Source organism: Artemia franciscana, chromosome 8 (assembly GCF_032884065.1).
Source record: "Artemia franciscana chromosome 8, ASM3288406v1, whole genome shotgun sequence".
NCBI lineage: Eukaryota > Metazoa > Arthropoda > Branchiopoda > Anostraca > Artemiidae > Artemia > Artemia franciscana.
Genome location: NC_088870.1, coordinates 30,117,766 through 30,139,573, shown reverse-complemented (window position 1 = coordinate 30,139,573; position 21,808 = coordinate 30,117,766). Strand labels below are relative to the sequence as shown.

At 35.9% G+C, this 21,808-nt stretch overlaps 1 protein-coding gene across 2 annotated transcripts in view; it reads left to right on the top strand.

Moving 5' to 3' along the window:
• The window catches only part of LOC136030276 (fatty acid-binding protein-like), a 47,122-nt gene extending 38,137 nt beyond the window's left edge, over positions 1–8,985 (top strand). The window contains exon 3 of one of the 2 annotated variants that reach the window (XM_065709135.1): positions 7,288–8,985. In XM_065709135.1, coding sequence (XP_065565207.1) covers positions 7,288–7,440 — 153 coding nt within the window. In that variant the 3' untranslated portion in view covers positions 7,441–8,985. The remainder of the gene's footprint in view (positions 1–7,287) is intronic. The other variant, XM_065709136.1, reaches the window with a different exon arrangement.
• Positions 8,986–21,808: the final 12,823 nt, after the last annotated feature.

The following is a 21,808-nucleotide window of genomic DNA, read 5'->3' as shown; positions in this document are numbered from 1 at the left end:
ACTTTTCATATATGCATTAATTTCTGTTCGTTTTTCAAATAATGCAGGTAAATCTGTCTCACTATCGATGAAATATGCCCCTCCCCCTCACGAAAAACTTCCCCGTGGAAATTCCCTCAAATGTAAAGTACATCCCCCCGTCAAATTTCCATTCTCGCTGAGAATTCCTCCCCTCCCTATAAAATTGCTTGTGGACGATTCAGCCTGAATAATCCTCGTTAGTATTCTTTCATTTGAATAAGATTTTAATCTTTAGTCGGTTTCTCGATCACTCCAGAAATGTCCCCTTCCGTGGAAATTATTTCCCGAAAGTCAAAACACGCGGGAGAAAACTCTGGATAATTACCAGGAACATCTCCGCATTAAAAATTTGGCAAAGAAAATGTAAGAATTAAAAAGAATTTCGTATAGTTATTCTGTACAAACCCAACACATTTCCTTATTTCTAACAGCCAAATCCTCCTCTGGCAATAGATTCATTGGGTAATTTATATTGCACAGCCGTGAAATTGACTTACTGGCAGTTTTAAGTGCAACCATAGCCGCGCCCACACAATCTTCTCCACCCAATGTCACAATGTCTCAAATGCTTCTACCAATTGAATGGGATTACTAAAATCTCTTAGTGCATGGGCATAAGAGATTGCAATGGCTTCATGTTCTCACGATTCGAGTTTAATTGAATCTTACACGTCTTTGAGTTTGGTATCGATATCTGAAGCAACTTTATCGCTCTGCAAGGGTGAATTTTAAAAATTGTTTTATCACAAGATGGCTTTGTGACCCGAAATCGTCTCAACAGAATGGTAAAAATGACGCTTACATTGCCTCAAGCGATGCTTTAATTTCAATTCTGCTTGAAAAGCAATTAGACATATTGGACAATAATGACGTGTAGTCTGATTCTGCCCTTGGCTTAAACCGGACTAATATCTGTAATTTGGATAAAATTTCCAATTACACTGTGCTCTTTGGCAGGCTCTTAAAGAAGCCATACCTAGTGTTTCATCAATTCAATAGATGGAACTGTCATTGAATATATTACCCCCTTTTTATCCTTATGCTCCCCCTCTTGAAATTATGTATCGTACTGCAAAACTGTGACACCAGTTTTTAAATGTTCATTGGCCAGTCCAAAAATTTCTATCCCCTTAAATGTTATAGGATATTGCCCTTTTAAACAGTTATTATCTAGTTTAGGAAACTCTGCCTTCTCCCCATCTCCATTAGCTGCCAAACTGTCCAAAAGGGTCCTACTAACATCCCTTGCCGGGGGCTTATGACCTGTGACAAAGATTGCCAACTTGAAGCTCTTTAGCCCCGTCACAAAAGAGAAGTGTTGTACACCTGGACAACCCCTCAAATCTGCATTATAGCTTACACCCCACTTCCCCCTCCCCCTCTTAAAACGAATTCCTTTTTAAATTTAGTTACAGTAACATCTTAACTCTTGATAAACAAAACCACCGAACCGCTTCCTTTTTCATTATAACTATCTAGGCCTACCTTAATAAAAACTTTATTCAAAGCTTCTTGGCGTCAACAATAGTTTTATTTGAGAGAGAGAGAGAGAGAGAGAGAGAGAGAGAGAGAGAGAGAGAGAGAGAGAGAGAGAGAGAGAGAGAAAGATGGGTTTATTAATATAAATAACAATACAAAACAATCAAATGGCCCGAAGCAAAGCTTGTTTGGGCTTACAACCCCAATACACATACAAATAAAAACAATACGAAAAGAAGAAGAAAAGAAAAAAGAAAAGAAAAGGAAAAGAAAAAGAAAAGAAAAGAAGAAGAAAAAAACATTCAATTACCCTGCAATTCAATCGTCACGGAATTACACTTCAAAAAAGACAAAACAAAAAGAAACTAAAACCACTTGACCAGTATCGCCTAGAACAAAACCAACATCTTGGCTCCCCTTGAGGTCCACTCAACTATCAAAACCATAAATATTAAGGCAAAATAGCTTTAATTCCCGCCGAAATTCAAGAAAATTATCCATGTTTCTTAAAGTCAGTAAACAATTTCATGCATGGGGTCCTAGATGCCGAATAGAAAATTGAGATCTACGGGTAATAGCAAGCGGACGACGGATTATATCGGACTGTCTCGTAGAATGTGTATGAATATCAATTCCTAATTCAAACATACTTTTAAAACATATTGGTAAACAATATTGAAAATATTTATATATAAACAGGCTTCGATAAAAAGTAATAAGTCCTGCTAAAGGCAAGATTTTGCAATCTATATACCTCTTTTGTACCGAGTCTTTAAAACCTACACCACATAACACTCGAAGCGCTTTATTCTGCAAAACTCGAATATGATGGAGATGAGAAAGAAATGTACTACCCCAAACATTACAAAAATATAACAGATAAGGCTGAATTAAGGAATAATACAGTGTTCTTAAAATATCTCTTGGGAAAATGTACTTCAACTTTCTTAAAATGCCAACATTCCTAGCGAGTTTAAGACTAATATAATCTATATGTTCTCTAAAACTGAGACATTCATCAATTAATACTCCTAGATATATTTTTTACAATTTATTCTTAAAGTAATCATATCAGCAATATTTAGTCAGTCTATCCAATAGTAATAATTTGAGCTCCTACCATACAATAAAAAGCAAGATTTACTGTAATTCAAATTTAACTTATTAAGCTTCATCCACTTTTGTACAAACTCCAGAGAAGAACTAATACGACTCAACAGCTGAATTCCTGTTTGCGCAGCCACAGCTATATAAGTGTCATCCGCAAAGCTCGTAATTTTCTAATTTGGCAATGAGCATAAAATGGTCAACGCAGTCAAAAGCTTTTACAATATCAAGAAAAACAGAAGCGACTTTCATACCATTATCCAACGCATCACTCACAAAAGTTGTCAAAAATAAAGCAGCATGCTCAGTAGATAGACCCCTCCGAAAACCGAATTGATTTGGATTAAAAAATGACAATTCTTTTAACTATTAATTTCTCAAACAATCTGGATACTACTGGTAATAAAGAAATGGGCCTATAATTTTCTAGTACATTTTTATCTCCACCTTTATAGACAGGAATAACTTTTGCAATTTTAAAACAACTTGGAAACACTCCAGTCCTTAAACATTCATTAAATAAATACACTAAATGACCGGAAATAACAGTGTAAATATATATTAAAGTTTTAAGTGTTACAAAATCAGAGCCTGAAGCTCCAATTTTTAAGTTCTTTACTTAAATTCCATTGCATCTGAAACCTGAGCAGCATTGCAAAAATAAAGAGCTTGGGGAAAAATAAGAAAAACTAGGTTTATATATCTTATTTGTGCATATGTCTGCCTACTCAAAGCTTATTAAGACACAAATGGCTAACCTTACAACCAAAATTAATAAATGTACGAAAAGCCACGCTTTCATGCTACTGTATCTAAAACCTGTCCCCTATTGAAAACTGCAAAGGAACTTGAAGAGAAAACTATGTTTATTTACCAAAAGGATTTTGCGATTCTTCTGGTTCGAATTCAGCACTTTTGTTCGATTCCTCAAGCCTCTTCTTGATTGAAATCATTCACTCTGCCACCAGCAGGGCTGGCTTAGACTGGACAACCAATCATAGCCTTCAAAATGTTCAAAGTCTCATAAGTTATATTGACTGCCCAATCATAACAGCCTGTTCAAAAATGATCCACCACAAGAAATACTGCTGACAGGGTAAATGATGTCAATCAAGAAGTAGTTTAATACCCGCCATATAGACCCGAGGGCATCGAAAATTCACGTGCACACTAGTCCGAAATAGCGATGTTTATGCGATACGCAATCGAGACTTGTTGATAATTTTTGCCCTTCTGATATACTGTCAAGCAGCGTTGACAACGCATAAGATAAGTTTTGCCGGTTTCTAACCTAATGGCACCACACAGAAAATTTGGTGGCAGAATTATAGCATTGCATGTCAGCTTCCGTTTCACTGGCAAAACACTAGAATAAACTAAAAACCAAGCAAACTATTTTTTATTCATATTTTTTCTTCCTCAGAAATCAATTCTAAGTACAGCTTCTCCTATGATGATTAGTGTGAATCTCGTGGAATTTTAGTCATGTTTCCGTTCGACAAGAATCCCCTTTATTCTGCTGAAAGCACTAAGAGACTGCTAAAAGAGTTTTAAAAAAAGCAAAAACCTAAAATCATATAACTCACCTATTTTGCAACGTTTTATGGATACCCCTCTAAAACCAGACTCGCTCATTCAAATTTCTACTTATGTGAATAGGCCAAGTAAAAAAAAATTATTTTGTTCTATGTTGAAATATATCCTATTGCTACCTCCAAATAGTTATTTCATAAGAAAAGTTTTGAACTAGATGAAGCAAAAGGCCTAAACCTAATCCACTGCCTCAGAAGAGAGCAAAAGGTATATTGGTTTAATGATGCCATCTCTAGAAAAAAATGAAAAAGAATAGCATAAAAATGCTCTGGAAATGGAAAGATTTGACCAATGTGGTAGAGGGACAGAGGGGATAGTCACTAACTAAAAATCATCTTAATCAATTTTAGATAAGCTTCAATAATTATCGTGTAATTCAGCGTACGGTTTTTGTGACCCCCTTCAAAAATATTTTTCCTCCCTAGACAAACTTTTCTTACTAGACTGATGCAATCGTGCAAGTACTTTTTATTTTGTTCTGTTTACGCCCTATTTCTACCTTTAAATTAATTTCCAAAGAATTTGTCAGTAAAAACATGAAGGTATGAATTGAGATCTTGCTAGGTACGCAGGCTAAGCGAGATCCCCCCTCCCCGGCTCCCAAAATTGATTTTCGTGCTGTATCACCCTTCGATTTTAAGGAATGCCTTTTCTGTTATTTCCATCGAACAAATCGAACGGAAGCAAATTGACCCTTCCTCCCATATCCAAATAAACGACAGAAAACTAAGAACCAACTTGTTCTTTCCCAAAAATCATAGAAAAACCATTTAACAGATTCTGTTATACGTCGGGTGTTCAGTTCCAATGAAACTTACATTACTTACATCATCATTACATACATAATTACGTCATCATTAGAAAGAGTGAATTTTGTTGTTCGATTACATGGAGTAATTTTTTTTCAGGAAAATACAGTCTTTAGATATCTTCTAGTATACCTGATAGTAAAAAACTAGAAAATCACATTAAAGGAAATAGCGATTTGGCAGATTCAGGAGTTCTTTGTGATGCTACGTGGTTTGATTGAAAACCAAGCCAACAATGGGGACGCAAAATTTCCTTTTATTTTCCATCAAATCTAATAATCAAACCATCGATTGTTATTACCTCTTGTGGTGGACAGTCCCCTGGGAGAATTTGCTAACATGCCCTTTGTCTTTGAGACGGTTACCCGACGGTGAGGCTCAAAAGATGATTTTAAAATATGGAACCTATTAAACAACATGTGAAAAAAATCCTTGTATTATCCACATTTTCGTGAATTGGAACGCCTGTGTAATCTTTTTGTATGGTTGGTTGGAGCTATTGGCTAATTCACTTAATGCTGCTAATAATCTATTTACCATTTAGTAGGCCAGAATACACAATTCCGTAAATGTACAAAAAAAAGATGTTTATCTATATAAAGCCAATATATTAGAACTAGAGTCAAAAATTACTCTGAACAGCTTCAATACATGATCAAGACTCAAAGAATTATGGGTTTGTCTTTCAATTTGAAATGTTTCCGTGATAAAAGAAAATATGTGCATCAAAATACAAACAGATTAGCAAAGAGTGATAAAGTTACGTGTATGCAAAACAGGGTAACAAAGATATGTGTGTGAAAACCGGGCAATAAAAATATTGGTGGGAATCACGTTTATACCTGTGTCCGTGCCAGGTAACTATGGATCTCTAGCTATGCCTTAAAACTGTCCACACACAAGACCTTACTCTTGGAAGTTCGTTGTGGGGTTGACCTTGCGAGATTTTCAACTAGTTGGAATATGTTCTACCTTACAATTATAGTTGGGAATAAATACCCTAATGCTTGTGTCCAACCTACGAACCGTGAAATACTGTTGCCATTTTACATAAAAAAACGAGTCTCCAGTTTTGCTTCCAATTTGATTCTACGATGGTATTATATTTTACGTTTCGTTTCCTCTCTACTTCATAAGCAGAGGCGCCATTTGCGTGGGGTGGGGTGGGGGGGTCAGGGGTGGGCAAATCCCCACCCCAGATTTTTCAGGGGGCCCAAGCTTCTACCACAAAGGGCCCTTTGCTGGCCATAATAATCCATGATGTTCAACATAATCCATTCTGTCCAATTGATTTGAAATTACTGCACGCCTATTACTTTCACTGACGTATTGTTTACTTAAATAAGAAATTTTCTCGCTGAGGAGGGCCATCCTTTAGTCTGGTTAAAATTTCCACTTTTAGTTTTATCACTTAACCTCGTTGATTATTATCTTTGATGTTATAATTAATCTTAGAGGTAAGTGTGGCTGAGTTCCCCATTGGGTTACAGTACATTTCCATGCAACACGCGGGTGCTGAAAATGAGTTTTTACTTAGAATATTCGATCGATGTGCTGCCAAAACTCGCATTTTTTCTTACGTGAAAGTTGGGGGGGGGGCAAAATGGAGTTCATGCCCACCCCAAGATTTGGGCCAAATAGCGCCTCTGTTCATAAGCTCTAAGAGTGTGAAGCCGCGTCTATATTTAGTGTTTTCTGAAAAACTGGAGCAGAAAACGGGAAAACCGGTTAGTGTATGGTTAGTGTTACTGTTACTGGTTAGTGTTTCCATTTATCCATTTCTGGGTATGACGCAAAAAGATGCCAATATATGGGCCGGTATCCCAAAAATCAGGAAGTTAAGACGGGCTGTTTCGTTTTTTGGTAGCCTTATTAAGGAACATATTTGAAAAAGGTGCTATGGGACTTTCGAAAAAGATAAAGAGGCTTCAAAATCTCACACAATTGGTCAAATGAAGAGACTTTCTAACTAATGGAAATCCGGAAGGATAAGTTTTTTGACCAAAAAACTAGAAGGAAAGCTATTAGATTTAGCTAGCGCTAATTTGATCTAATCACATTTTTCATAGAAATTTCTGATTCGCTAAAAATTTCAAAAAATTGTTATTAGCTAATCTTGGTATTACCAAAATTTCCTTGTGAATGATACGTTAGAACGAAATTATCCTTTGAACGAAACTATTCTTATTTGTTTATTTTCGCAACGTCCCAGTTTTTTTTTAGAAAACACGAAGACTTAATAAATTATTACTATTTTCAAAAATGGTTATAATTTCAGAGCATCTATACCCTTGACGGAAACACTCTTACACAAATTGAGAAAGATGGCAAGGGTGAATCCAAAATCGTCCGTGTCTTCAATGGTGATGATCTCACTGTGGTAAGCTCAATACAAGGTTCCTTTCTAAGCTATCGAAAATGTAATCTTTGACTAAAACAACATCTTCATATGCAAGAGGATTTAGGACTATTTCTTAAATAATCATTTTTAGTGTTTTTTTTTCAGTTTACTTTTTATTGTTGTATTTTTGTCGCTTCTTTTGTGTATCTCACCATGGCCCAGTAGTGCAAAATTGATTTCCTGGGGCAAAAGCTGTAAGTTGTACAAGTCATATGTTAACACACAAGGTTTTTTCATCAAACAGTTCATGGTAACGAACTGTAGTAAGGAGCGACCCGGCTCAATAATAACCAAAACTCTAGCTACATCAAAAGAATCGCATTTTAATGCTGATTTTAAATATATAAGTTTCATCAAGTTTAATCTTACCCATCAAAAGCTACGAGCCTGAGAAAATTTGCGTTATTTTAGAAAATAGGGGGAAACACCCCCTAAAATTCATAGAACCTTAACGAAAATCACACCATCAGATTCAGCATATCAGAGAATACTACTGTAGAAGTTTCAAGCTCCTATCTACAAAAATGTGGAATTTATATTATTTGCCAGAAGGCAGATCACGGATGCGTGTTTATTTGTTTGTTTTTTTGTTTGTTTTTTTCCCAAGGGTGATCGTATCGATCCAGTTGTCCTAGAATGTTGCGAGAGGGCTCATTCTAACGGAAATAAAAAGTTCTAATGCCCTTTTTAAGTGACCAAAAAGATTGGAGGACATCTAGGCCCCCTCCCACGATAATTATTTTCCCAAAGTCAACGGATCAAAATTCTGAGATAGCCATTTTATTCAGCATAGTCATAAAAACCTCATAACTATGTCTTTGGGGACGACTTACTCCCCCACGGTCTCCGTGGGAGGGGTTACAAGTTCAAAACTCTGACCAGTGCTTACATATAGCAATGGTTATTGGGAAGTGTACAGGCGTTTTCAGGAGGATTTTTTGATTGGAGACAGGGGTTGAGAAGAGGGGGATATGCTGGGGGAATTTTCCATCGAGGAATTTGTTATGGGGGAAGAAAATTTCCATGAAGGGAGCGCAGGATTTACTAGCATTACTTAAAAAAAAAATGAAAAGTTTTTTTTCAGCTGGAAGTAAGCAGCAGCATTAAAACTTAAAACGAACAGAAATTATTACCCATATGAGGGGCTCACCTCCTCTTAATACCTCGCTCTTTACGCTAAAGTATTTTTAGTAATTTCAACTATTTATTCTGCGGTTTTTGTGATTCAGGGGTCATTCTTAATGAATTGGGACAAAATTTAAGTTCTAGTGTAAAGAGCGAGGTACTGACAAGGGGGCGAACCCCCTCATATATGTAATAAAAACATGAGAATACAAAAGTTCTTTACGTAAGCTAATTTATAATTTACGTATATCTTTTACTTATAAAAAGATTCGTAAAAAATTAAAAGTTCTAGTTGCCTTTTTACTTAACCGAAAATCGGAGGGCAACTAGGCTTCTACTCCCGCTCTTCTTTTCTCAAAATCATTCGATCAAAATTATGAGAAAGCTATTTAGCCAAAAAAAAAAATAAATATACAAATTTCGTTTTAATTATTCCTCTGCGGAGAGCCAAAATCAAAACATCCATTGATTCAAAAACGTTCAGAAATTAAATAAAAAAAACAAGATTTTTTAAATGAAAGTAAGGAGCGACATTAAAACTTAAGACGAACAGAAATTACTCCGTATATGAAAGGGGCTTTTCCTTCTCAACCCCCTGCTCTTTACGCTGCAATGGGCACTTAGCGAAACATTCTACCGAGACCCCTAGTAACCAATTCCAACGGTTGTCCATGTAAACAATTTTACTAGGACCCTAGCCACCCGTTTCAACGAGGGCCCTTAAAGTCAGTTCCAACGGGACCCCTAGCAACCAATTTCAACGGGAAATGGGCCCTAGCCAGTAATTCCACCAGTATCCTAGTATCTAATTCCAACGGGGACCCTAGTGAGCAATACCATTAGGACCCTACAAGTCAGTTCCAACAGAGAAACTAGCGACAAATTCCAAAGGGGAAGTGGTATTTAACTCTATCGAACACCTAGTATCTGATCATCGGGGTCCTGACCTAACCACCAAGGCCCTAGCATTCAATTTCACCGAGGATCCTAGAAACAAATTCTAATAGGGACCTTGACGAGTAATTCCATCGAGGCCCTAGCATTCATCTCAACCGGGAATGTAGCATCAAATTCTGACAGGGGGCCCTAGCAACCCATCCCAATGAGTGTCCTAGCAGTCAATTCCAACAGGCGCCCTTGCAATCGATTTGAGCTGTGCCTTAGAATGCATTTTACCCGATCCCTTGCAAACCATTCCAAAGGGGGTTTACTAGTCAAGTAAAGAACCCCCGGTTGAATGACTCAGTCTTGCATGACACTTTAGAGTTAAAGGGCCCATGAGGAGCCCCGACTGTAACTGAAGACGGGGCACGCGCAGGATATCACGTAATACTATAGTGCACCTGCATGTTCCGTAAAAAGAGATTAATTATTAATGTTAGGGATGACGCATTTTCGCATGACTACTTAGATGTCAGGGCCCGATAGTCAATTGGGGAGCCCCTGCTTTTAATTGAGGAGGGCAAACACGCAGGTGCTACGTAATGATGGTGCACACGTGTGTGTTGCGAGTATTGGCACTTACATGAGTGTTACGCTATGACGGTGCACACATGGGATTTCATTTTTCTTTTAAGGCAATTTTTTCTTTGGGATGTTTTTTCTTCATTGAGACATTTTTTTCAAGATTTTTTCCTCATGGAACCCTTATTTTTGTCAACTTTAGGAATAGAGATTTCTCTTCAAAGCAATAGAGCGCTAGACAGCTGGACCATGAAAGCCTTAACAATTTTTTAATTCAGGAATTATTTCCTTTTGGAAAAGTTTCGAAAAAACTATTGATCGCCTGATTCCTATATCTGAAATAGTTTATATGCGAAAGAAATTGGTTACAATTTACGTGCATCTGCTTAATACAATATTAGTAGTTTTCTAGCGTGACCTAGACAGTTTAAATTAGGTACTGAATCAGTGAGATGTTACATAACATTGGCGTTCGATATTTCATTGCTTAAATGATTACATATTGAAGACTCATCCTGGAACAAGAAATATAAAAGACGCACACTTTTGGGAGGAAGGGATAGTTGTTTTAAGCCATATAAAACATATTTCTGAGATACTCTAATGAAAATTAATAATTTTTATTGTTGTTTGACGTGCACCTACTTTTTACAATGTTATTAATTTTAATGTTGGTATTAGCAAATTCACATTTTTAGTGGGCCTCTAATTAAAATTAGAGTCTGACTAATAAATTTTGAGGTCTTTTCATTTTGTCTGAGCATGAAGGGTCTATTAATCAAAAGAAGTCACCTTTATTGGCTTGCATATAAAATTTTTGAAGAAACGTCTCATGGGTCTATTTTTCAACAGAAATAAACTTTATTGGCTTGACTATCAAATTTTGAAGATCTTACACTTTTTCTGGTCTATTATTCAGAAGAATCCAACTTTATTGATTTGACTAATAAATTTTGTCGACTTCCCACTTTTCCTGGGTCTTTCGTTAGAAAGAAATCCACTCTATTGGTTTGTCTGTCAAATTTTTTAACACTTTCCATTTTTCATAGGTCTATTAGTCAAATGACTACTTAATCTTTGAATACTTTACACTTTGTGCAAAAGGAATCAACTTGATTGGTCTGACTATTTAATTTTTGAAGACTCCCCTTTTTCTGGATCTATTAAAAAAAAAAAAAATAAATACATTTATTGGTCTGACTATGGAATTTTCGAAGCCTTTCCACTTTTCTTGGATCTATTATTCAAAAGAAGCATTGTTGGTTTGTAAAAATAAAAGATCTTTATTGGTTTGACCATTAAATATTTGAAGACTCTCCGCTTTTCTTGGGTCTGTTTTTCAATTTAAATCAACTCTTTTGGTTTGATGTTAAAAGTTTTGAAGACTTTTCACTTTTCCTGGATCTATTGTTCAAAAGAAATAAAACTTTTTTGGTTTTACTATGGAGTGTTTAAAGACTTTGGATAATTTTTTATCATTCTCTTAGAAAATATCTGTAAAAATTGTCTAAGAAGGACTATTTTCTTATATTTTGAGCAAGTTTATATTATTCTCTAGGTATACATCTTTAAAAATGCTCCAAAGACTATCATCATATGTTTTGAGCAAGCTTAGGTCATTTTCATTTTTTCTTATTATTACAAATGTAAGTCATGAGGCTTCTGCTACATAGAGCGTAATACTTAAGGCTTTAGTGTTAAGGCAATAGACCGTTAATACTTAATAATTCAAAATGTGATTTCACTAATACCAAGATTTAAATTAATAACACTGTAAAAAGCAGGTGCAAGTCAAATAGTGCAATGCAAAGTATGTATTTTCATCAAAATCTCTCAGAATTATGGCCTATGTGGCCTAAATTTACATCTAATAACAACTATCCCTCCCTCCCAAAAGTGTGTGTCTTTTAGATTTCTTGTTCCAGGATGATTCTCCAATACGTAATAATTTACACAATGAAATATCTAAAGCCAATGCTATGTAACATCTCACTTATTCAATACCTAACTTAATCTGTCTACTTCACGTTAGAAAATTAGGAGCATTGAGCCAAGCAGGTGCACGTAAAATATAACCAATTTCCAGTAATCGATTTTCTATTCCACATGTCTATTAATCAAGATATAAGAACCAAGCGATCCATAGATTTTTGAAACTATCCATTAAAAAGTATTGCTTGAATCAAAATATTAGGAAGAATTCCTTGGTCCAGCTGTCTAGCACTCTTTTCATTGAGGGAAATCTCTTTCAATTACTAAAGTGGACAAAAATCTTTATAAAAGTTAAAGATTATAAAAGTTCCCTGAGGAAACAACCTTTAAGAAAATTTTTCAAGTGAGAAAAATGCCTTAAAAAAAAATCCTTGAAAGAAAAATAAAATCATAAAAAACATCTTAAAGTATTATGTAGCATCCTACGTGTACATTGTCATTACGTAGCATCCCGTGTGTGCAGAGCCATTAAGTAACACTCACGTGTGTTCCACCATTATGTAACATTTACGTGTGCGTCGTCATTACGTGAAACCCACATATGTGCCCTCCTCCACTGTAAGTGAGGCTTCCGCACTTGACTGGCGAGCCCGGATCTCTAACAAGTTATGAGAGAATGTGTCAACCTAACATAGGTAAACAATCTCCTAATAAGCAACATACCGGTGTACAATAGTCTTACTTGACATTCCACATCCACCCCGTCCTCAGTTACAATTAGAGATTTCCTGCTGGTCTCCTTAACTCTAGCATGCGAGATTGTGTTATTTTCAGTTACAAACAGGGGTATCCCACTTGACTAGAGCCTCCGTTGGAATATTTTTGCTAGGTGCCCGATGAAACTGGATGCTGAGGCCCCATTTTAATTGAATGCTAGGCCCCCCGTTGGAATGCGATGATAGGGCCCGATTGAATTAAATGCCAGGGCTCAGGTGGAATGGCTAACTAGGGCCCTTGTTGGAATTAGTTACTAGGGCCCTCTTTGAAATTGGATGCTTGGGCCTCGGTGGCTAGTTTAGGACTCCGGTGAAATTGGATGCTAGGCCCTGATGGAATTGGATGCAAGAGCCCCAGTTGAATTGAATTTTAGACAGTGGAAATAGTCACTAGGGATTCCCTTTGGAATCGGTTGCTACGGTCCCCAGTAAAAGTAGATGCAAGGGCCCAAGTGGCTAGGTTACGGCCCCGGTGACATTGGATGCTAAGGTCCTGCTGGTTATTCTAGGTTAGGTTAGGGGTCCAGTGAAATTAGATGCTAAGTTCCTGATTGATTTAGATGCTAAGGGACCCTGTTCGAATTTATTTATAGGGCCCCGACGGTTTGGTTAGGCTAGAGGCCCGGTAAAATTGAATGCTAGGACCTCGATGAAATTGGATGCTAGATCCTGGTTTGAATTGAAGGCTTGGGTCCCGATGGAATTTCTCAGGAGTCCCATTAAAATTAAATACTAAGGCCCCGATGGAAACGCTCACTAGGGCTACCCTCCGGAATGGCTTACTACGGTCCCCACTGGGATTGGATGCTAGGACCCTCGGTGTATCGCTCGGTAGCTCCCCCCTCCCCAGTCAGAATTGGATGCTAAGGTCCTGATGGTTAGTTTAGGTTAGGATTGGGGTCCAGTGAAATTAGATGCTAGGGCCACGACGGAATTTGATGCTAAGGGACCCTGTTAGAATTGACTGGTAGGACGCCCATGGAACTACTCACTAGTGCCCCTTCCTTTCTCAGGCTCGTAACTTTTGATGGGTAAGACTAAACTTGATGAAACTTATATATTTAAAACCAGCATTAAAATGCAATTCTTTTGATATAGCTATTGGTATCAAAATTCCATTTTTTAGAGTTTTGGTTACTATTGAGCCAGGGTCGCTCCTTACTACAGTTCGTTACCACGAACTGTTTGATATAACACTTAGTAATTACATAATTCCATCAAAACGCTCTAGATTAACGCATGAAAAATGCTCAAAAATCAACCTAATTTGCTAGACTAGTGTAAAGGTGTTTTTTAGCGTCTGAAGGGCCTTAGCTTTACGTTTTTAAACTATCACACCAATTTTTGTAGAAAAATGGTAAAGGCTTCGACTCTTCTCATATTTCTCGATTATAACTTCAGTAATCTAAATTGGCTTTGATCAGGCTTCCAAATTGGTTAGCCAAATTGGCTAAAGGATTTGAACAACCCTTTCTTGTCTGTTGTGTTTGGTTGTTTAAGTTAGCATTTAGTAGTCGTTTTTTATTATTTTTTTTTTTTATTTATAATTTTTAGAACTTAAATTTTTTAAACTACTATTTAAATAAGTATTTAGTTCTTAGTGCTTAGCTTCTTAACCGTTCAGTCTTTGGAAGTAAGGAACAGCAATAAAACTTAAAACAAACAGAAATTATTACCCATATAAGGGGCTCCCCTCCTTATGATACCTAGCTCTTTACACTAAAGTATTTTTAGTAATTTCAACTATTTATTCTACGGCTTTTGTGATTCAGGGGTCATTCTTAATGAATTGGGATAAAATTTAAGCTTTAGTGTAAAGAGCGAGGTACTGACGATGGGGCGAATCCCCTCATATATGTAATAAAAACATGAGAATACAAAAGTTCTTTACGTAAGCTAATTTATAAGTTACGTAAATCTTTTACCAATAAAAAGATTCGTAAAAAATTAAAAGTTCTAGTTGCCTTTTTAATTAACCAAAAAATCGGAGGGCAACTAGGCTTCGCCCCCGCTCTTTTTTTCTCAAAATCATTCGATCAAAATTATGAGAAAGCCATTTAGCCCCCCCCCCAAAAAAAAATATGCAAATTTCGTTTTGATTATTCCTCTGCGGAGAGCCAAAATCAAAACATGCATTGATTCAAAAACGTTCAGAAATTAAATAAAAAAAACGAGTTTTTTTAACTGAAAGTAAGGAGCGACATTAAAACTTAAAACGCACAGAAATTACTTCGTATATGAAGAAGGCTGCTTCCTCATCAACGCCCCGCTCTTTACGCTAAAGTTTTTTACTGTTTTAAAAAGAAGAATTGAGAGAAAGAGTCAAACTTTAGCGTAAAGAGCGGGGCGTTGATGAGGAAGCAGCCTCTTTCATATACGAAGTAATTTCTGTGCGTTTTAAGTTTTAATGTCGCTCCTTACTTTCAGTTAAAAAAACTCGTTTTTTTTATTTAATAGCTAATAAGGGTATTAAGGTTTCACAAAATCACCTGAGGACTGGGCAAGAGAAAGGAGAATTACAGCAGTGGAAGCTAACAAAAGAATTATTTTGTAACAAAACAATTAATTTGACATTCATTCTCTTTTATTTTATCCGGTCGCTTCAGTGTTCTCACTGAAGCAGCTTTAACTAATTTCTTTGATGTTCAATCTCAGTAGTAATAATTGTATATATAGACATTTTTTTATTTCTTACTTTTTTATTTTATTTAATTTAGATTTTAAACATTATTTTAGACTTTATCTTTGTTCTTAGCGTTGAAGACACCTTGTTTTATTCAGGTGAAATATCTCTATCGTTTTAGTTTGTCTTTTCTTTCCACTGGCAGCTAGTCCTCTTTGTTTCTTCATTTTGAGATTTTTGTTTATCTCTGTATTTTGTTTAGTGGTTCTCTCTGTGTTTTGTTTTGTGTTTCTCTGTGTTTTTTGTTCCTCACTCAGTTTATCGTAGTTTATCTTTGGAGTTTGAGATAGTTCATTCATTCTGCCTTTAGATGATGCGATAAGATTTTTTTATGACGTTTTGTCATGCATCAATAGTAGGTTTAACTCGTAGATTCATTCGTAGACAAAACCAAAAAATAAGAAGGGAGGGTTCTCTGCCTGCCTGGAATAATCCAAGGCCAATGTAAAGGAGTTCTGTCATAAACAAACATCGTGGCGATTGTCAAGTTTCATAAGCGCACATTGACGATTCTGCATGACCAAACCGGTAGGACCAACAATGTTATCGGCAGATCCAGGGGGCCCTGGGATCCCCAAAATATTAGGCGCCTTCTTTCCTTTTTTTTTCACTCTTTTTTAGAATAAATTTGTCAAATTGGTCAATTATTGACACTTTTGTCACATTGCCCCACCCCCCAATGTTGTGTTCATTAGCACCCCTTTAAATTACATACCCCCCAAGATTTTGCTCTAGATCTACCCCTGAATAATGTCCCACCGAAGACACAGTGGGCAGTAAGAAATAGTGTTCCAATTTCTCTTTTTCGAAAATCAGGTAAAGGTGACTTAAAGTTGATAGGTTTTCTATAGACTCAAAGCAAATATCGGTAAACAGTTTCTTATGGGTAGTCTTGCTCGCTTTTTAGAACCAAACAAAGCATTATGCATATTATATGCCATATTACTTATTTCTTGTATATTCATTTCTCTGTTGAATAATTTACAGGAAATTTTAAGGAAATGCAACAAAAGTTATAAGACCCTCGATTGTAAACATGACTAGGAAGGTTTTAAACTTTCCCTAGTTGTCGCGTTTTTTTTAACGCAATTAGTTAGCTATGGGTATTTGGGACGAGAACGCTTTGATTTTTGCGAATTTTGTGCAGTATTCTGAACTTCCTAAGGGGTCTCAGCTACCTTTACTTATATTATTTATTATTATTTACTATATTTCTTATTATAGTTATTTATTATTATTGTTATTATATTATTTACTATATTACTTTTGGTTATCAAATGTGATTCTATGATTTTATCCCCCCTTAGAATATACCCTCACCCATGGAAGATACTCCACAGAAAATCCCCTCGGAATACAGCCCCTCCTTCAGAAAAATACTATCCCTTCGTGATCGGTCAGTCTCCATTGCCTTTGGACTTTAAAAAAGGACTCAAACTCTCAATTTCGGAAGTTTCTCCGACCATGAGGTGAAGGTGTCGATGATACAAAGGGCAGTTTCCTCTTATACGGAACAAATTATGTTCATTTTGTGATTTATTGTTACTCATCAGAAATATTCCTAGAAATCATAAGAGAGTAGGTCTCAATTTCACATTTTTGATGAATTTTAAAAGTTTCTTTTTAATATAAAATCGATTTTACATATAAGATTAAATAAAAAAAAAAAGCTTTTTTTACTGAAAGTAAGGAGCGACATTAAAACTTATAACGAACAGAAATTACTTCGTATAAAAAAGGGGCTGCTTCCTCATCAACGCCCCGCTCTTTACGCTTAGGTTTGACTCTTTCTCTCAACTCTTCTTTTTAAAACAGTAAAAAACTTTAGCATAAAGAGCGGGGCGTTGATGAGGAAGCAGCCCCTTTCATATACGAGATAATTTCTGTTCGTTTTAAATTTTAATGTCGCTCCTTACTTTCAGTTAAAAAAACTTGTTTTGTTTATTATTTAATTTCTGAGCGTTTTTGAATCCAGGCTTGTTTTGATTTTAAAATGTTTGACTTAAAATATTGACAAAAGCAGGTTTTACTTGGAGTCCATTTAAATCACCAGATGAACAAAAAAGAAATCTTTACCTAAATTTAGTACGAAAGAAAAACCTGTCAAAGGATTACAACACGTAAATTATTAATAGCACAGGAGGTATTATAGGGATGAACCATGAGCATGGAAGAAAAAAAATGAAAGTAAATAAAAAGAAATTGTAAAAAAGAATGACTTAGGAAAGGATACGCATCAAGAAAATAATAACCAGTCACATACTAATACATTCATGCAAATATAATAATAAATATTTTTTTTAAAATAAATAATAATAAAATAAAAAATTTTATTTTAAAAAAAAATAAAATATATATTTTTATATATTTATATATGGCGTATACGAGTTTCACCAGGAACTTTGGCTAAAACTTGCCCATGATCAGACCAAACACTTCTTGGGCCAAAGGTGCTACGAGCCGCGTTAATAGATCCCGACGCTTTTTAGTTAGGTTTCTAAAACAAATACACCTGACTTTGCCAACTTACTTTTTGCTGCAAACACTTTACGAGCAGTATCTAAGCTTGAAAATTTTACTAGAACTGGGCGATTTTCACATTCTCAGTTTGAGCAGGAGGCATGCGGAATCGATTAGCTTTTATGAGGTCCATTTCTTTAAAATATTGGAAGCCCATTATTTGTGTTATTACTCCATTAAGATTTTTTTTCAGTTCCACATTGGGGTTTGGTTTCACACAGTAGAAAATTAGGGTATCAAGTAAGGCATCTTGCTCTAGTTGGTCTTCTAATTTAGAAATTTATTTTCAAGCAAGTTCACTGCATTATAAAGTTTTTGAAGGGTTGTTTAAATTTTTTCAAATTTGGCACTATATTCAAGGGAAATCGAATTATAAACTTCGTTCACAATATCCTCACTGATAATTTCCAAAGCCCGGCCATCTTTCATTGTATTTGATACGACATGAGAAATATCATTCATTAGGTTAGACTTTAGTGTTCATTAGTTCCTCTTGAGTTTCATTTATTATTTCTTTAAAGTTGATGCTGCTGCAGAAGTTGGAGTTAATGGTGCTAGGCTGGATTTTCCCTTAAATTTAGTGGGTAGTGATAAGTAGGTTTTACTTAGAGTCTTGAAAATATCAGGGGATAAGCGCTGCTCTTCAAAAGTCTTATTTACATCTTTAATTGTACTCGCACAAGCTTCTTCAAAATGGTCATTCCAGTTGCGGATTAAATAAAAAAAAAAAAAAATAGTTTTTTTAACTGAAAGTAAGGAGCGACATTAAAACTTAAAACGAACAGAAATTACACCTATATGAAATGGGTTGTCCCCTCCGCAATCCCTCGCTCTTTACGCTAAAGTTTTTAATTGTTTTAAAAAGTAGAATTTTGGCAAAGAGTCAAACTTTAGCGAAAAGAGCGAGGGATTGCGGAGGGGACAACCCATTGCATATACGGAGTAATTTCTGTTCGTTTTAAGTTTTAATGTCGCTCCTTACTTTCAGTTAAAAAAACTAGTTTTTTTATTTAATTTCTGAACGTTTTTGAATTAATGCATGTTTGATTTTGGCTCTCCGTACATAAATTATTAAAAATGAAATTTGCATAATAATTCTTTTTTTGGCTAAATGGCTTTCTCTCAGTTTTGACCACACGATTTTGAGAAATAAGGGGTGGGGAAGGAGGCCTAGTTGCCCTCCAATTTTTCGGTTACTTAAAAAGGCAACTAGAACTTTTAATTTTTAACGAAAGTTTTTATTAGTAAAAAATAAACGTAACTTAAGAATTAACTTACGTAACAAACTTTTATATTCTTATATTTTTGATTATTTATATGAGGGGGTTTGTCCCCTTGCTAATACCTCGCTCTTCACACTAAATCTTAAGTTTTGTCCCAATTCTTTAAGAATGACCCCTGAATCAGAAAGGCCGTAGAATAAATAGTTGAAATGACTAAAAATACTTTAGCATAAAGAGCGAAGTATTATCTCCTCCTAAATACCTCGCTCTTTATGCTAAAGCATTTTTAGAACCCCTTATATGCGTAATAATCTCTGTTCGTTTTAACTTTTAATGCTACTCCTTACTTTCAATTGAAAAAAACTTTTTCATGTTTATATTTTCATTGTTTTTTTTTTAATAGTAATGCTAGAAAATCCTGCGCCCTTTTCATTGAATTTCTCTTCCCCCATGAAATATTCCTCCAAGGAAAGATCTTCCCACATAGCCCCCTCCCCTTAACCCCATACCCAAACCAAAAAAATCCCCCTGAAAACGTCGGTACACTTCCCAATAACCATTACTGTATGTAAACATTGGTCAAAGTTTGTAACTTGCAGCCCCTCCCCCAGGGACTGTGGGGGAGTAAGTCATCCCCGAAGACATAGTTATTATGGTTTTCGACTATGCGGAACAAAATGGCTATCTCAAAATTTTGATCCGTCAACTTTGGGAAAACATGAGCGTGGGAGGGGGCCTAGGTGCCCTCCAATTTTTTGGTCACTTAAAAAGGGCACTAGAACTTTTCATTTCCGTTAGAATGAGCCCTCTTGAAACACTCTAGGACCACTTGGTCGATACGATGACGCCTGGGAAAAAAACAAACAAACAAATAAACACGCACCCGTGATCTGTCTTCTGGCAAAAAATACGAAATTCCACATTTTTGTAGATTGGACCTTTAAATTTTTTCTATAGGTTTCTCTGATACGCTGAATGCGATGGTGTGATTTTCGTTAAGATCCTATGACTTTTAGAGGGTGTTTCCCCCTATTTTCCAAAGTAAGGCAAAGTTTCTCAGGCTAGTAACTTTTGATGACAAAGACTAAATTTGATGAAACTTATATATTTAAAATCAGCATAAAAATCCGATTCTTTTGATATATCTTTTAACATCGAAGTTCCGTTTTTTAGAGTTTCGTTTACTATTGAGCCGGGTCGATCCTTACTACAGTTCGTTACTACGAACTGTTTGATATGTGCATCACCTATATTATGCTCAGAGCGGGTGCCATAGCATAAGACTAGATATCTAGCTTGATTCGTCTGGTCTTTGGTGGTTTTAATAACTAATGATGGCCATGGCCATCCCTAATATGAAGCTAGGACAAGTTCGAACGGTTTGTATTTCGCTATTTTACGATCTTTGGTCAGAATGGGGGGGGACACTACAGGTAACAAGTTTGAACAACAGAATGTTCCAATTTGCCGCCCCAAAAGTACTCACGTTTGTAATATGTGCTTGGTTATTCACACAAGTTCATCAAACTCTCAGCAAGGACTATATCCGATTCAATTGAAAACTGGTTTAGCTCTTCACTCTTTGAACTCTGACAGTGAACTGTCATTTGACGATAAATCCCTTTTATTTAATGTTTTTAAAGTATTATTATATATAATGCAGTGTTTTGCAGTTTGTGGCAGTATTGGGTTTCAAATTAAGAAAAGAAAGAAAAGAAACATACGAGAAAAAACAGCAAAAAATAGGCTACAAAAATCTGGCACCAAATACTTTAAGAAGGAGTAGCTTTTCTCGAAGGTATATTTGTCTTTGAGAATCAAAATACTGTTGAGGTTTCACTTTTTACCGGTGAAAAGTATTGTTTAATTTAAATAATTAATTTCGCTAAATTATTTTCACGGTTAAATTAAAAGTTCTTGTACCCCTTTTCATGGCCAAAAGTGATTGGTGGGTAACCAGCCCCTTGTCCCTGCCATTAGCCCCTCTTATAACCCCATGCCAGCTAACATACGAGTTTTAGCTGATAGTTGTCGAAAGGTAAAATAATAATTCATCTGGGTATGGCATGATCCATGCAGCCTGATAAAGGCAAGAGCCCTCAATTAGGCTCATTTTTCATTGGTCAAAGACATGTTTTAGTAAAATAACGTGGGCCTCTTTGGTCTTGGCTTTAAATCGGCTTGAAAATTTTAGGTATTTTTCCTTCCTCCGAGGAATCCACAAATTTTTTTGAGACGGACACTAGGGGCGGGGCACACATCAGGTCAAAAATAGCTTTTATCTCTGACCAATCTTAAAATACGTTCGTTAGTCCCTGGGCCAAGGGGATTTTATGAATATACCTCCAGGGTAACAAGACCAGAGGCCTGCTCTAGAGGTAGGGGACCCAAATTATGCAATTTCTAACTGTTGACAGGAAATTTTCTAGCAGAAAGAAAGTGGATATGTTACGTATTAAGACCTACCTGTCAAATCAGATCAAAAGCCTAAGGATTGTTTCATAGTTCAAGGGAGCATCACATTTTTACAGAAGGAGAGGACACTTGTCAATGGGCCCAAAAGGTCAACAAACCACTCGCTTTTGACCAATTTAAGACTTACATACGAAACAAACAAACAAATCTTTTTAGTTTAAAAAAGGGGAAAAAACTGATGGTTTCCGAAAAACATAGAA